This window comes from Pagrus major, chromosome 12, assembly GCF_040436345.1.
Source record: "Pagrus major chromosome 12, Pma_NU_1.0".
Lineage (NCBI taxonomy): Eukaryota > Metazoa > Chordata > Actinopteri > Spariformes > Sparidae > Pagrus > Pagrus major.
The window spans coordinates 20603730-20621499 of record NC_133226.1 but is presented as its reverse complement, the minus strand read 5'-3'; the positions used below and the strand labels follow the sequence as shown (position 1 = coordinate 20621499).

At 38.0% G+C, this 17770-nt stretch overlaps 1 protein-coding gene across 1 annotated transcript in view; it reads left to right on the top strand.

The window, feature by feature from the left end:
* The first annotated feature begins 7699 nt into the window (after window positions 1-7699).
* Window positions 7700-17770, top strand: part of ccbe1 (collagen and calcium binding EGF domains 1) — a 36834-nt gene continuing 26763 nt past the window's right edge. The window contains exons 1-2 of the mRNA XM_073478447.1: window positions 7700-7884; window positions 7971-8051. Of these exons, the coding sequence (XP_073334548.1) occupies window positions 7781-7884; window positions 7971-8051 (185 nt within the window). The 5' untranslated portion in view covers window positions 7700-7780. The remainder of the gene's footprint in view (window positions 7885-7970; window positions 8052-17770) is intronic.

Sequence of the window (17770 nt, the reverse complement as noted above, 5' to 3'; positions counted from 1 at the left end):
AGAGGTGGAGGTGGGTGGTAACAATGAGCTGGGAGATCCGGAGGGGGGGGGGCATAATGGCAGGGAGGGGCGGTGAATTGTGGCCATCCCAAGGACACTGCACTGAGGGTATATTTATTGATCGTGGCCCCGTTGAGGGGACACGTGCACTGACATGTACTGTAGTAGAAGTAAATTCCAATCTCACAGTAATTGTTGTTGTTTTTTGTGTACGGTAGTAATCAAGGAGGGGGAAGTGCTTTAAATCGGCTTAGTCCAGATTTTGATTGTTTTCTTCAGTGGATCTGTAAGCTTAAACATGTAGGATTTTAACAAATATGAATAAATCAAATACTATTTTTACTGTACAGAGTGTATTGTTGAAGTCCAGCTGTTAAGGGCAACAGTCATCTTCCTGACATCCATGTCATGCTTGCTTTTCCTGGATGGTGCCTGTGTGGACGGGCGTGTCTGCAGCAGCACTTCTTCTCACATCACATGTCTTTGCACCTTATGTGACTCACCAGTGAACCTTGGATCAGCTGGTGCGAGTAAGGAGAGACAGAGAGAGAGAGTCACAGTGGCATGCGGTGGAGGAAATGGTTTCTCACTGAGATGAAAAGAAGAAAACTCCATATTAACCTGCCGCCATGAGCCAAAATGATGATGGCTGTGCTCCAGTTGCTTTCCAGATTGGGTTGCTGCGTCTCACCTTCCTGTGATATTTATGTGAAAAAAAACCTGAAAAGGAACAAATAATGGACTGAATCAGCGAAAAGATATTTCTTATAATAGGCTTTTCTTGTACGATGGCCTAGGGCACTCGTCTTTTACTTCATATTTGCTTTGGTGTAGGTACATTTTTTTACTGATATTTACATTGTGTTGTGTTGCAAAGCATACTTAGCATGCTAACCAGCTAGCCCCGGCCTGTCCACGTCCAAACCTGTTCTAGCAGTGTAAACTCCACGCTCCACGGCTTACTGAGCTAGCTGTCTAACGGCTGCTTCATTTGGCAGCAGTTAGCAGTTACGCCAATGATATGCTGCCCCCTACTTGTTGTGAGTATGGATTCAACAAATGGCCAATTCTTACATACTGCACCTTTACAGAGGACAGTGTGTCAGCTTCCCTGATCTCCCATGGGTGTTCTTCCAACAACTGAGGGGCCAGGGGTGTACTACCAAAGGATCTCAGGGTGCATTTAGGCTCGTAGGAGGTCAGGTGGTCCACTATATATTCAAGAGCTAACCCTCCACGAGCCTTAAAATGATGGAGAGGATGAACACTTACAGCAATCATACTTCTGAGGGTGTGAATGTGTTTTTCAGATTGTATTGGTAAAATGTGATTCTTTCCTTTAAGACCATTTGGAGACTATTCCTCCTCCAGTTGGCCTCCATTCCATTCTGTTTGATGCAGCATCAAAAAATAGTGCAAAAATTGAGATATATCTCCCCTGTGGTGCTGACTTGTTTTTCCCTTCATTTTCCAGACTTACTGATACCAACACACCCATGTGTTTCCTTTATTTATACCCTTTCACAGTTTTGAGCGCTTTTGATGTCATTTCGCCTGCAAATTCTCCCATTAATTTTGTCTTTTGGTGAGTTATGAATCACATCTTTATGCTCCCCGATTGCTCACTGGTCTTTTTTGTTTGTTTGTTTGTTTCAACTACCGTCAAAGACCAATAAAATAATGATCTATTGCAAAACATCTGTCCATTAGAGTTTCTAATATTCTAGTCTCATTTCTCCAGAAATGAATAAAGACATATATAAATGGCTCAATAGATAAATTGATATGCCATTAAGTGCACCAAAAATACAATTTTAAAATAAATTTAGGTATTAATTTAGTCATAAAATGTGACATAAAGTGATATTTCTGTTTTAATTTTGCATCTGTATTTATTTACCTTTGTATTCATTCAGCTATTTATTCACTTTCCCATTTAAGTTTCCATTTTATGCATTATTATTTATTTATTTATTCACTTATTTCTTTACTTATCTGATTTTGTATTTATTTCTGTATTATTTACCATTTGCATTTTCCACATATTTATTGCAACCATCAAACTGTAAATAATACAGAAATAAAATAAAAGGAAAATTCAGTGGGAAAGTAAGTAAACAGTTGAATTAATACAAAGGTAAATAAATACAGATACAAATTACACATTTTATAAATCAATTTTTAAAAAATCTATTTTCAATTTTATTTTTGGTGGTTTATTGGCATATTAATTTATTTATTAAGCCATTTATATATTTATTTATTTCTGGTTTTGGCATGATCAGTCCTCCATAGTTTCTGAGCCACCAGACTCTTTGAACATTAGACATATAGTAACTTTTATCCTCAGATTGGATTAGTAATGGTTTTATGTTGGTCACAATTGCATTACTGTAGCAGCGGTGGCGTAGTCGTTTAATAAAAAATACATAAAAAGGAATCATACTGAGATCTTAACTGGTTTAAAGACAATAACATTGAGAGTATGGAACTATATGGAGAGGGCTAAATATGTTATTAGGGATTGTAATGATGGTAATGAAAATGAATTACTGTAATTATTGACAAAAGAGAGGTAGAGTAATATTATACATTAAAGCTGCACCAACTGTGTTCATTCTGCACAGAACAGTTTGTGGGAGGCAGAGTGACCTTGAGACAGAAGAAAGCCCTGCAAAGAGAACGTCACAGGTTCGACTCTTGTAACAGCCGACGTGTCCTCGTTGGTGCGTTTCTAAGGGTTCAAAATGTCAACAAGGAATTCATTTTCACTTCTGTAAAACAAGACTTTTTGCTCCTAATGCAAACACAGCTTGCACAAGCGGAGTACATGGTACAAGGAATCTGTGATGCAGGCTGGTAATATTTCTCATGAGCTCAAACTTGCTGTGGCTCTCTCCCAGTCTGTCTGGGCATGTGCAGAGAGGCACTGCAGTGCTGCACTGTGAAGAGAGAGAAAGACAGAGAGAGAGGAGTTCTGACAGTGGGGTGCTCATTCCCTGCAATATATTCTTGTTGCCATCCCATGTGTGAGGGAGCATTTAGAGGATAAAAGACTGTATTTGTGTGTAGCTTGCTGCTGCAGCCAGGCATTATGAAGCATCCATTAAGCATCCATTAGGCATGAAAAGGGACATTCTTATTTGACAGCAGCACATCAGTGTATTAACACTTGTTACATTTCAGATTTTCTCTTGACAAACAACCAAATGGAGTGCATTTGTTGCAAAACACCCCTAAAACCATCACATCATAGATTAGCAGTTCCTCTCTGGTTCAACCCAGGCAGTTAAATGAAGAGAAACAGCCATCACCAATAGTTTAGTCTTTATTAGCTGATGTTTGTTACATTACAAACCTCTACCACCTGTGTCCTTTCGTCTTGGATCACTTTCATCTGGTTTAATTTGTTCCCTGATTGGTGCAGCTTCTCTCTCTGCCGAGTCTGTAAAGACAGGATAAGACTTTACGTGGCACTAAAAACAAACCGCTCCACCTGTGGGGAAACACAACACCGACGCTTATCTGGGTAAACAGTGAGAAAAAGAAATGTATAACGAGGTCATGGTCTTTTAAGATGGACACACACATAACCAGAGAGAGAACTGATTAAAGTGAGGAGGCCACTTTAGGACAACGTAATAAAACATTCATTTATTTCAGAACAAAGAGACAAAAAAGTGTAAAGAGTTAAAGGTTAAAATGTTTCCTTTGTTGTTCTCTGTTGTTTTTCTGGAAATTGTTGACACGGCAAAAGAATTACATATTCATATCTCTGAGGCAGAAGATGTTGCCAGATATTACAGTGAGGGTTATTAGCCCTGTAGCTTTGATACAGCATCAGCCTGCAACATTAATTGGCTACTTGTGCTGTCGCAGGCATGATCCTCCTCTGCCTCTCGGGCTGCTGAGGCATCAAAACAGGTGGAACATAAATGGCACAGCGTGTGCACCTCAGAGTCGTGACGCACCCTGGTATTTCTAAAAGCTGTCATCCATTTTGTGGGCAATGATGACGATAGTGGCAAAAGAGGGGCGGGGGTGGGATCCCTTGGTTGAAAGGGCCATCAAGTGGCTGGAAGTTGAACTGCACCCTCAGAGCCACAGAGGCTCTGCTGTAATGAGGCGGGGAGACCGGTGAAACAGTACTTTCCCTTAGACTGAAATGGTCATGCTTGAGCAGACCCTTTGAAGCAGGTTCAAGGTGTCTTTTTCAGCTAAATGACCCTAGAAGAGGCCTGATTCTAAGTCTTCTATATAAAAGCACAGTTTCGAATAGAAAATATTCTATTACATGTCACCAGAATAGACATCTTGACTGCTGTCATATTTCTGAATAAAGTTAAATCATGCCCGAATGACCTCCCAGATTGAAAAGCGACCATAGTGGCTGTAAGTGACACCACAGTCCTCTTGTTTCACTCTGGATATCCTTTACAGGCTCATGAGCAGCTCTGCTATCCAACTCCCTGTAATGCCACACTGCATTCCTGAGAAACAGAAGAGCTCTTGGGTTCTGCAGGTGCCAGTGAACAATGTGTGAGCTCAGATCAGGCCTGTTGGTAGAGGTCACACAGAGGAGAAGGTCACTCAGAGCAAAAGTCATCAGGATGTTAGGGTTTCTCATCAACTAGATCACTTGACCCAACCGATGAGAAGGGTAGTGAGGTCAGTTGGGGTTAACAGAGCGTAAAAGGTGGGACTTTGTTCCACCTGATGTGCGGCTTGGTTCACATGCGTCATGTTTGTAGTGCTGAGTAGAATCCAGTGGTGCAGAGTAACTACCTGGATGGAGGATGAGTCTCAGGGTCAATTCCACCTGCATAAAAGTACTTTTTAAATATTTTTTGTATGTTTGGCTGGTAATGCTTATGTACATTTTTAAATACAAGACATTTACTATCATTATTTAAGGAGCTGAACACTGTTGAATTATTAAACCATGCAGCAATGACTACATAATGGCCACAGACAGCTTAAAATTCACAAACTGGCAACAAAGTCAGTTATTATTTGTATTTTAAGGGTTCTTCAGAGTCTTTGTTTTGATGCTTGAGCTTTAATCTTACAAATGTTTAGACATGATAATGAAGCACATATTTTGCCACTGGGCGCTGCAGGCTATAAATATATTATGTTTGTCCTGCAATCCTTTAGTTGTTGTTTATTTAGTTATTTATTTTTTAAATATGTTAAATTAATTCGCAAACTCTGCTTTCCTCTTTCAACATGCTGCTCAGCTTTGTTTGTGATGACATGGCTGAAATTTCGCACCACACATCCCCAGTGTTTTGACACGGTAAATAAAGACAGTAATCTGCTTTGCTTATACAGAAAAGCTGCCCTCTGGAGGCGTGAGGGCTGTGGTATGAGTTGAGAAAAATAGTGAATTAGTGAATGCTACTCTGTTACACTGCTACACTGTTTTATTTGACTAATGAGTACTTCTTGTTGACATTATGTTAACTAGTAAACATTTTCTGCCGTGTTTGTTAAGTGGAGATGAAACCTGCTTGTCCTTGCTTCGGACATATTCAAAATTATTGCTAGATAATACATTTTCACCAGATTAGATTCAGTAAATAAAGGTTCTTGGGTTCTCCACGGACTTGTGATTGATAAATTGAAGAAATCCTTTAATTCCTCAAATGGATGAAGCTTCAGAAACATGTACAAGATCCTTCTCTTCTCATAAAGCAACTCAGCAGCCTCTTATTAAACGTATAATTAACCCTGATGACATAATCAGGGTTATTTGTATAAACTATGGACAGCTCCCCTCAGAGACACTGAATAAATCCAGCTATTGTTTTCACAGGCTGAGTAGCCTCCTCCTCTTGAATGAGTACTTCATGTGTTCATGTGCCCCTTTAATATTTTAGGAATGCTCCCTCTTTCTCAAATCAGTTTTTGATTATTGTATGCTTATACAACGTAGAGTTGCACTGAACAATGACTATGAAATTAATTTGTGCTCATATGTTAATGAATTCTATTGTGTTGGTTTTATGAGTGTCCATGTACGTATCAGATTAACTGAAACACAGAGATTAATATACTTTCTTCTAATTGATGATATACGGATATTAAGAAGTGATGGAATGTTATTAAGTCCATTCACTTAAGTACTGTATTAAGTACAGTTTTGAAGTAATTGTACTTATTTTCTGTTACTTTATAATTCCACTTAGGCAAATATTGTACTCCACTTGGCCTAGCTTTATTTATTAAGTTAATAGTTATTTGGCAGATGCTGCATTTTAAATGTATTTATTTCATCTGCAATAGTATAAAAACATTGATTCAGATAATCATTGGAATGCTTAATATAAGATCTGATAAACGGTTGGCCCCTAGTACACCATGGCCTAATAAATACATATACACAATATGTAGACTTTAATTTTACCTTTGATACTTTAGTACATTTTCTGCCGGAAAATGTCTTTTGATACTTAACCTCCTGTACCCTGACTGTCCCTTTAACTTCCCCCTAAGTAGTTTTAAAGTAAAAAAACAACAACAAAAAAAGATTTTCCTTCATATTTTTTAGTATATGCATATTTAACACATCTTTTAAGCCATATGATGTTGTTATTAAGAAATAGACTAAAACCAAGGATGGCTGTCATTTTCATGGCTGCAACATCACATCAACATTAGATAATATTAATGTCTGGAACATATTTTTATGCAAAAGTCCCCAAAATCCAGTTGGTACTTTTGGACATTTTGAGATTTTGAGAACAATTTAGATGTTTTTTTGTTTGTTTGTTATGACAACATATTTTTAGTGGCTTTATGCTTGTTTAAACACATGTTTTGAGCGATATGATGCTTTTTTAAAAATCAAGAAATAGACTAATACCAAGATGACCAATTTTTAAGGACGAAACATAACATCAAAATTTAATAGTATTGATGCCTTGAACATTTTTTATGCAAAAGTCCCCAGAATTCAGTTAGGTACTTTTGGAAATTTTGACAAGAATTTAGATGAGTATTTTTTGTTTGTTCGTTTGTTTATTTGTTTGTGGGTTTTTTTTGCCTGAACAACATCGAGTTGTAGTGACGATCCTTGTGTTAGGTCCAGGTTGAAGATGTCAAATACATTTATTATCAAATACTGTAATCTTACTCCAGTAGCCTACTACTTGTAACCTATGGGTGACTTTCACTTTTACTAAATTAATATTTTAACAAAACATTTTACATTTTGACTCAAGTATGACTTTGAGTACTTTTAAAACACTGAAGATAAGCAGCATAAATGTAATAATTAAATATTTATCCATTATGGCGTAGTTGCTGTTTCAGTATCAGCCGCGCGGTGGTAGCAAAGACGTAAACGTCATGACGCTCATAGCACGTTCTGTGTGTGTGTGCGTGCCCACGCGGTCGCGCGCGTGTGGTTGAGTGATGGGACGAGCGTCAACAGTCCGTTTGTTGTCAATTATCAAAGTTTTACCGGAGAGAAACCCCTCACCGAAAGGTATGTTTATGTGTCAGCACCGAAAGAAAGACGTGTTTAAAGATGAAAAAGTTAAAAATATTCCGGTTCTCTCGGAGTTTTTTTTTTTTGACGTGACCTGTCAGAAGAGGAGAGGAGAGGAGAGGAGGGAAAGTTTAAGCTAGCGTCCGTTCATTCACGTTAGCTTCTCAGATGCCTGGGGTGAGTGGGAGGGTCCGTCCACACCACTTCACCCTCTGAAGTTGTAGCAGCGAGGAGGTAATCATCAGTGTGGATTACTGACAGCACCCAGGTGACTGGACCGATGAGATGATACTCAAACACAACAGCAGCCCTCTCCTGCTCACCGTCACCTGCATGTGCTTCTCCGGAGGTTTGCTTTGGTCCTACCAAGAAGAGGATGCCACTGACGGGTAACCGAAAGACACGTTAACTTGCTCTTTTAATGAGCTGAGTGGATAAAATGCTCACTTTGCCTCCAAATGTTGTCTTTTCACAGCGGAGAGTGCTCTGAAAATAACATTTCTACAACCAAGTACCCCTGCGTGAAGTCGACTGGAGAAGTTACGACCTGTTACAGGTACAGTGCAGTGATTTATGTGGCTGGATGCTGTTCAGATTGTGTTATGTCAAACTATAAAACCTTATTACAGAGTGAAGTTATGAAGCTGCAGTCCAGTGTGTCCAATAATGTTGTTGACATTGTGCTTGGTTGAAATGTCAGCGAAGTGGAAAATCATTTTACTTGTCAGAGTTGTATCCAAAAGTAAAGATGTCATGTTAAAATATCACTTTAATCAAATTAAAGTCACCCCTACTTGAGTAAAAGTTCTAAAGTATCTGTTATTAAATGTACTTAAGTGTGTTAAAATATTACTTTTGTAAAAGTGAAAGTCACCCATACGAATAGTGTGTGAATAAAAGTATTTCATATTAAAAAGTAGTAAAGTTTTCATGACAATAAATGCATCAAAAGTACAGTTGTAACCACATTTGACATATATTAACACATATACTGTACTGTTTACTTTAGGTCTATCAATTATCACCCTGGCTGATTATTAGATTTGATATGCAGCTTTTTTTTCTGATTATCAGAAATCAGTGTTTTTTTTAAACTAATTAGCTGATCAAATAAATTCATTTAAAAATCCACTACTTTGGCTTGGATGCAGCATGCAATCTGCAAAGTAACTAGTTACTAAAGTTATCAAATAAAAGTAGTGGAGTAAAAAGAACAATATTTCCCTCCAAAATGTAGTGGAGTGGAAGTGTAAAGTAGCAAAACATTCACCCACAATTGTTCTTAAGTACATAACTTGTATAAATGTACTGAGTTACAATCCATCACTGGGCACAGTTATGCCTTATCAAGCAGTAAAAGATAAACGTAAGTAAAAATCACAAAATGTCATTACGTGAGACTGCTATTAGCTTTAACACAACATTCAAAAAGCTTTTGACATTCTCAAGGGGTCTTTTCTACCATACATGTGGTTGTATTATTGTTTACAATGAATCCACTGTCAATCAGATGTTTATATGAGTTGTAAAATGCCTGCTTCCTGGCAAGGCCACAGTTGGATTATTGTAGACATCACAAACCGTCACGAGTTATTGCATAAAAGTGTATGAAATGTGTTGAAATAACGGAATTTCTGGAAACAGATGAGCCAATTTTGGATTTTCCTCTTAATCATCCTTTGTGAAATTTAAGGGATCATAGCAATCTAAATATCCACAAGCCTCCAGATTGGCTTGTTATGCTCTGACACTGGCTTTAATTATGACAGTTCACAGACGCAGTGGACACAGCGGTGCCTCGCAGTTAAACTCCTGTCGGAGGCCACGGATTAAGTTGTTAGAGCCTAATCTGTCTTCATTGCAAGGGGCCACCTTCCAGGCATAATGAAAAAAACTTGAAACTACCGACTTTAAAGAGGTATTTTAGTCAAAAATCTGTTCAAATATCCATTGTGCTATTCCTTTAAGGCCAGTTTATTCATAAATAAAGTTTACAGCACCAAAGTTTTACTAAAAAAGTGGCAGATTCGTGCTGCTCTCCAACACCCCCCACTTCCTTACAGTGCTCCTTTAAGATACACTTATTGTAAAATGGATAGCTGTTAAATGCTGAAACACCACTTTGCAGGAATATAATGCTCTTTATTCTGGCTCATTGTGATTCAGGCTGATGAAACGGGTTAACTGTTGCTTTGGAAACAAGAATCATGCAAATTATTCAGCGGACTAATTTCAAACATTTTCTGTGATGATGATCTGGATTCACAGCAAATCTATTTCTGTATGTCCTTTTCTGGGAAAGCGTATCGAGAATTAAAGAAATGCCAGATTGTTGAACGTCCTCCCTGAGAAGTCTTCCAAATGTCGACTTTGTGAGGTTTCATCTCTGCATCACTTGACAAACTGCTGGCCATGATTCAGGCACACAGTGACATCCTGTTTGATCTTCAAATCTCAAACACATTCTTAACATAATTATGTTGGTTTATGGTTACTGGCCACAGTTGTTTCCCACAATGTTTATTTAAAGAAGAAAAACTGTTTCAGCTAAGAGCCAGGATAATGTGTCCTGGGTGCATTTCAGTTCACCTGCACGGTGTGAGCTGACGACTGCCTATCAGCCCTGTAATGGGTACTAGAGAAGTTTTATTGTAGTGCCAAATATTCAGATTAATGATCTGAATTTGATAAGGTGAATGTGTTTTTTTTTCTTTTTCTTCAAATTGCGGTCATAGAGCTGTGCAATTGTGCCTTGGCATGACTGAGACGTAGTTCAAAGGGAACCAAGTGATTTAAGCTGGCAAGATTCAAATGCCAAAGGAAAATGTAGGGTTATGACATTCCTTAGGCGCTCTGTAGAGTATCAGCGTCTCTCTACATCTCATAACAGTTTTTCACTGTAATTAACTTTCTTTAAAAGACTTAAGAACGTCATAAGAACTTTTTATGTAAAAGTTTCTTGTTTTGTTTTGGTTTTTTTTGACATCAGCTTTATCTTTGGACAACAACAGTTGTAGAACTGCGTGTTAGATGGGCATCAACTTGCAAACCACTGAAGCTTACAGTGCACATGGCATGAACAATTCCTTCATGGGGTGAATACAGGGGTCAGGATTCTCACTGAATTGATGAATGGGATCATCACCCTGGTTTTTTTTAAAATTTTTGTTTGTTAATTTGGGTGAATTTGACAATGTAATTTTTAGCAGCTAGCAAAAGTTACAAGATATTTACAGATATGAATGTAAAGACATGCATCTGCATTTTGGGAAATATGTTAATTTGAGTTTTTGCCAGTAGTTAGATGAGAAGTTTGACACCACTGTCAAGGTTGAACAGTAAGATAAGCAACCAGCCGAGACTTCAGGAAATCTTGTCGCTTAGCCAAGAAATAGTCTTGCACATACCCCAATATAACACCTTTTCCTAACTGCATGTGAGCGTCCACACTGTATCTGTTAAATATGAATTCTGTTACGTCATGTAAACAAAACAAATGCCTATTAGATCAGATCAGATTGGAGGCTAAACCATTTGCTTAAAAGATGGGTGAGTTTGCTAAAAAACTCTCTCTTCCCACATTTTTACTTCTAAAATAGAAAACATAAGTTTTGTACTGTGATATTTAGATGTTTCTCTACTAGAAATGATAAACAATAGCCAACAAGTAGAGATGGCGTGTTTTCTCGCCAGAAACTTTTCAGTGTTATGTAGGCCTAGTAAGAGAGGAGAGGACCACACGAAGGAATTTTGAAACAGGCCTCCTTTGGCCATGGCATTCCACTGTGTGCACAGTTTAACACTTATCCTTGGTGAATCTATCATATTGTGAAACAGCACCAGAGCCAAAGACCCAGAGAGCATATGTCACAGTACAAGAGAAGTACCAGGGCCTCAGCTGACTCTGACCATATCTGTCTTACTGTCAGTGGAGGCGCATTTGTTTTAAGTTTTTTGCGTTGAAGAATTAGTTTCTCTGGATTCAGCATTTTCATGCTTCAAAATATAAACTTGAATTTGTGTTTTTACAGCCTGTGGGGTTAAATCTGCTTGTCTAGTAGTATGATGTGAAAGGTTGTTCAGGTTTTTTGTTCCAGAAGTTGCACTTAAATTATGGATGCCTGTGATTGCACCATAAATTCTTTACTTAAAAACAGGAGGGCTTGATTAAACTGAAAAGATATGAGCTGTTTGTTCCAATTTGGCAACATCTTTACTGCAAATCTAGCAACGCAGTTGCGTTTTGGCAGCCTACCTCCCAGTGATCACTTTTTAATCAGTACTGCCTGTTGTACAGCTAATCATTGTTAGGTTTTTATGTTTTTCTTGCTGTTTGCGGCTCTCTTTGCCTTGTTAGTTCAGCCATTGTGGTTATCATTGGTCATACAAGCCATTCCTATTGTTTTCCGAACCACAGTCGCCGCTGCTGAAAGCAAAAGCCCATCAGTGTCTGTGTCCAGGGAATTTTAAGTCTGTGGCTTGTGTCACATAGTACGATTACTGACTTAGATGGACAATCGCACTGAGCGTAGAAAAGCCCTGGAGAGTTTTCTATTTGGGCCCATGTTGCAGATTTGTGGGGCTTCCAGGTTTAACTCAGCAGTTATCCAGTTAACTTCATAATCCTGCTTTGTGAGACAGACCCCCTGGGGAAAAACAGCAAATCTTTGAGCTTTCATGAACTACTTTTGGCTGCCTCACTTTATCAGTTGGCAGTAGTGACAGAACAATCGTTTAGGACAAAATGTGGTGTAATGTTCTAAAGATTTATTATTTTATTGTTTTTATGCCACTAAATCAAGCACATTTTGTCACCTGCTGAGATGAAGTATCTCCTTTGAAAATTTCAAGATGACCGCCAGATCCAATCTGTTAACCATCATAGAATGGAGAGACATTAATAATCTTTGTTATCTTTGTTATAACTTTTCTTAGGTGACAAGAGGGTACATGAAACAGCGATTACATTGGCTTGATTTATTGTGTATACAATTACAGCCTTACCTACTCTGTAAAGGAAATGCTTCTCTGGAAAAGAAGCAGAACACAGTCTCTCTACAGCTGCAACAGTTACACATAATTGATGTGTGGCATGTGTAATTGTTGCTTTGTTATTTTTCCAAATAATACTGGTGGTACTGAACATTTTGTTGCGATCCCCCCCCTCTTATGTTCCCTCCTCCTCTGCTCTGGAATTCACTCTGGTTTACGTAGTAAGGAAACTGAGGATAACATTTCTTCAGCCCCCCTGTGAGACGTGATAGCCATGATACTTCTCATGCACTTGTCTGATCCAAACAGCATTTGTTTGTCATTGTTTGTATTGTCCTGTAAATGTCATCATCAGTTCCTGCCAATTAAGTGCAGTGGAACCTTTTCAGAGGTCTGTCTTATATCTCTCATTTTGATGTAATCCTTGTATGCAATTTTATTCAATTGAATCAGGTGGCCGAGAAATTTGTCAAAAAGAATTGGATAGATTTTCCATTGACTTCAAAATGACTGATTTATATCGTGATGTAGATTCAAACAGTGGGGGCACTGCTCAGTTCCAGAGAAATGACCGCTTCAGTCTGATTATTCAGTTTGGCTTCAAATGTTTAAGTCTCTCTTGTTTCCTTAGTTTTCAAATCTGGTTTCCACATCAAATTTAAATGTATTCTGCACCTTGGAATAATCCTCTCAGTTGGACTTCTGTTCCATTTCCCAATTCAAATAGCTTTCAACACTAGAAATACACTTGGGAGTTCTTTGTTGCCATATTGTCATTCCTCCAGTGATCTTAGCTTCATGAACGACATATTGTGGCACAGCTTGAGGAGTTCAGCAGGCACCAATTAGTTGTGTTTTGTACTTTTGGGCTATTACATTTCTGATACCACTAAAAAGTGCAATGCATCTTGATTTATGAACAATATTGTCGCATCCAAGGAGAATTTCCTAGTGGAAAAACATGTAACACAGGAAAAACCCCATGTCATAATGTTACAAAATGAATGTAAACACACACATGGGCACACATCCACTATTGTAAAGTAGTAGTAGTATAATAGGCTGGAATCCTTTAAATAGATGTCAAACCTAATTCTTCCAACATTTTTGATTGTATGCTGCTCATACTGAGGTCGTAGATGAAATTACACATACACTGATACAGTGTAAGCAGTCATTAAGCGCAGTGGATGAAAGCATGAAAATCCTCCGATGGAAAACGGATGACTGCACATGGGGGAGTTGGAAAATATAAGGCAATCTAAAATGATTACTCTCTGTCTCAGACATTCTCTATAGATGTGTTTTTTATTACTTACAAACCCAATTATCACCCCCCTCATGTAAGCTACTGGATATGTGTCAGAGAACCAGTTAGTAGAGTTTATAAGTATACTTGTCAAGTCTTGTCTTCTTCTTTGCACAGAAAAAAAAGAGCAGCAGCACAGTTCATGTCAAAGATTTTGGAAGAAAGCACTAAACCAAAATAGCGTACCAATAATAGACTTGTTGTAGCTGTTGTTCTGCTGTAAACAGTATTCTAGTGGGTCCACTTAAAGGTTTCCAAAAACACAGAGGCAAAGTGCCAAAGCAGGCGTAGTTTTAAATTACTGAAACCACATCTGGAATTACTAACAAAGCATTTTTAGAAATGGTTTAGATCTCAAATTATTTTAGAAATGAATGATGACATTATAAGGTATTGCTGTTTAGCAATTAAAAAACAGAAATGCGTCTTGATAAAGTAAATACGTTGACAGAGGGAGGAGCATGGAATAAGTCCAAGCAGTTTCTCAACAGGCCCTTGAGTCAAAGTGAGTCTTCTGGAATTAGCCCCAGTAGACGCAGAATCAGATAACACTGCTCAGAATCGTGCCAATCAAAAATGCCTGAAATAATTTTCTGTACCTGGTACTGTTTCCAAGCATTTAAATACTGTGTACTGAGTAACAGCAGAAAAAGTAAAAAGTTGCCACTATAATTTACAACATTACATCACACAAGCAAGAGGCAATAAACTCTTGCTTTGGTGATACATGTGCTAAATTTCTGACTCAAGACGATGATATGATTTCCCATAATTCATCATAAACCAACTCCCTGAAATGATGCATAATGTCCTGTCAAAGAAAAGACATGAACATCTGTTTTCTATCAATATTCACAAAGAGGACATGTAGCCTGTTAACTAAAGTAGACTGCTCTGTTATAGAGACTGTACTGTGGAGTCAACGAGTTGACATGAACATTTTGTGTTGCTCTTTATTGGCAGCTCCCACATGGTCAAAGATTAAGAGACTCTAAAGGACAAAAAAGAAAGGTCAGCTGTTGGATTAAGCTAATGATTATTGTCAATCTGATTTAAAAACCTTTACAAATCACTGTTCGAAAAATAAATGCATTTAAAAATTTGACTCTTCTATGGTTAATCTTTGGTTCGGTTTAGGCCTGTACTTGGCTGGAGATAAGTCGAAGATCATGGTTTGAGTTAAAAGTACAATTTTACGAAGGTTAAGAGACCCTCGTCATCATGGTTGCAATATAATAGCTTGGTGGTTTAAAGAAACCAACCACTGACTATGGTAGTAAACTGGAAACGAACAGCGGCCTCCTGTGGCAAAGTCTCGTGTTTTGTTGACCCAGGGCAGTAGAGCTGCAACAATTTGATTAATCCAACTATTTTGATAATCGATTCAGTCATTTTTCTAGTAAAAATGACCAACATTGGCTGCTTCTAGCTTTTTAAATGTCATTTATGATAGTAAATGAAGGGTCTTTGGGTTTTGGACTGTTGGTTGGACAAAATAAGCAATTTGAGGAAGTCACTTTTGGCTATGGGGAAATGTGATCAGCCATTTTAACAACTTTTTATTGATCATGAAAATAATTGTTAGTTGCAACTCGAGAGGACAGTGTCCTATTTCCAGCATAATCATTTCTCAGTCGGTCAGGCAACAGCATAAAAGAATGGATGAGCTGGCCTATGAAGCTAGTTCATTATATTTAGAGGTCAAATAAAAGTCCTGTAGCTGGATCCCCGAAGGCCCCATATACACACTAACTTCAATTTCTGTAGCACCCACTTGTAAGTGAACAGGCTTTTTGAGTGTCATTTCATGTAAGCTGCTTCTCTGCCAACAGACCTCTCCAACTGGCACCAATACCCTTCCCAACCATGCATTTGATTTAAGGAGAGAACATGATGCTTTCACCCTCCGCTGCAAATAGATTGTTCATCTTTGCAGCTCAATATCAAAACAATAGTAAATGTGCTGTATTCACTGTAACGTGTACTTTACCACCACTAGTAGGTCAATCATAGGTTTTTATAATGGAGTTTTTGGCTTAGCTTTACCTCCTCATTAATCACCTTTGGCTTTTTTATTTTATGTTCCCATGAAACAAGTCTTCTTCAAAACCACTGTTGAAGTTTTCAATGATACCAGCACAGCTGTTGCCTACAGGGGAAACTATAACAATCGGGTTATTGTGTGCATTACTTGATTGTCGGGTTATTTTTGCTCATTCACGCTTTTGATTGATTATCTGCCTGTGTACTCCTGTGCTCGTCCTACTTTAGTAAATACCCCTGCACAGGTGGATTAGTTGCACCTGCATGTGCAGTTCTGGGCCTATAGGCGTCAGTTGAAATACATAATTACTTTGAAAAGACCTTGCTGGTTCTTTTTTTCCTTTTTTAAACTGAGACAAACGTGTATGTTTGTTTCTGTGCTAAAGCAAGTTAGCAACAGGATGCTTCAAGCATAATTAAATGTTATTAGATTTAAACCAAATAATTATTAGGAAGTTATGAATCCAAATTGGTTTGGTTTATGTATCTGTCATGTGTCAAAGGGAAAAAACTTACCTAAGGGCTAGGTGTAATTAATGATTCTGAGGTTATGTTTCAAAGCACCTCAAAAGAACTTTACAGTGCAGTCATATCAGTCACATACTGCGAAAACCAAGAACAGACATGCTTATCAGAAGATGATTGTTTTTTTTTCTCTTTTGATCTCTTGTTTCTCTCGAATGCCTGTGCTCAGATACATCAGTTATATCACTTTAGTCTATTCTCCTGTCCAACAGAAATATTATTCATGCTGATGTTAATAATTCATGGTGCATACACCCTAAAGCTGGCCATTATTGTGAGTCACTTTAATTTCGTCACACTTTGCAACCCATTTTGAATAATATTGTGATAGAAGTCGAGCCAATTGGTCATGAATAAATTCTGCAGGTCCTGTCATTAATACATTGGTGTTGTGTTGGAAATTCTCGCACTCACAGTTGAACTGTGTTGCGAGTGGGAGGTGGAGGCAATTTATTATTCATCTTTGCTCCCGCAGGGGGTGATATTTTGCTAAACATTTTAGTGGCATCTTTATTATGTTATTTGAGATGATATCCGAAAGAGCTCGTTAGCCCTTGTCTTTTCAACAATTCAACTGAAGTGTTGATAATGCCCTATTAGGTAAAGGATGAATCCCCATCTTGTTCCTTAAAAGCACTGAGAAAGATACAGTGGAGTGTAAGTTATCATCATGAGAGCAGGGGAGGACATGTTAGTGTTAAGGAGCATTCCTTAGTGACCGATGTAGAGCACAAGCAGCGGCAAACATCCTCCCTCTCTTCTCTCGTATTTCTGTGGTGCATTGCACTTCATGAATTTAAGTGGCATGTCAAAAATATACACATAGTTGGTGTTCATAACTTTGCTATTGAATTCACAATTTCATTTTTTTTATCCAAATCGTCAACCCGCCAGGACAATAAATCAACAAATATGGTCCCACAGTTTATCACCTACAAATAAGAAATAAAAAGTTAGCTTTTTTCTTTCTCTCTCTTTTTTAAAAATGTTTTATTTGGCCTTGTTCAAATAATTAGAAACATTTCAGAGAGATCCTAATCAGACTTATCAACTAAATATTTTCAGTATTACTGGACAGAAGTGTACTTGGATTTGGTTCCTTGCAAATGTATTATGCCAGCTGTTTTCATTTACAAAACATGCCTTTACTGGAAAGACCATGACTTTCTGAGTTCTTGCTCCATGTTGTCTCCTAAACCCTTGAGTTTTCTATCAGAATAATTTGACAACAGTTGTTTGGATGATTTTGACCTATTGCCCAGTACACACATACTTAAGCACTCCACAGTAATTATTAAACAGTATGTGGAGGACAGGCTGTAAATGGAGATGGATTTTCTTGTTCTGTCTAAACCTCCGATCGTTTGATCCAAATAGTGAATCGGCACCATTAATCAATGACAGGA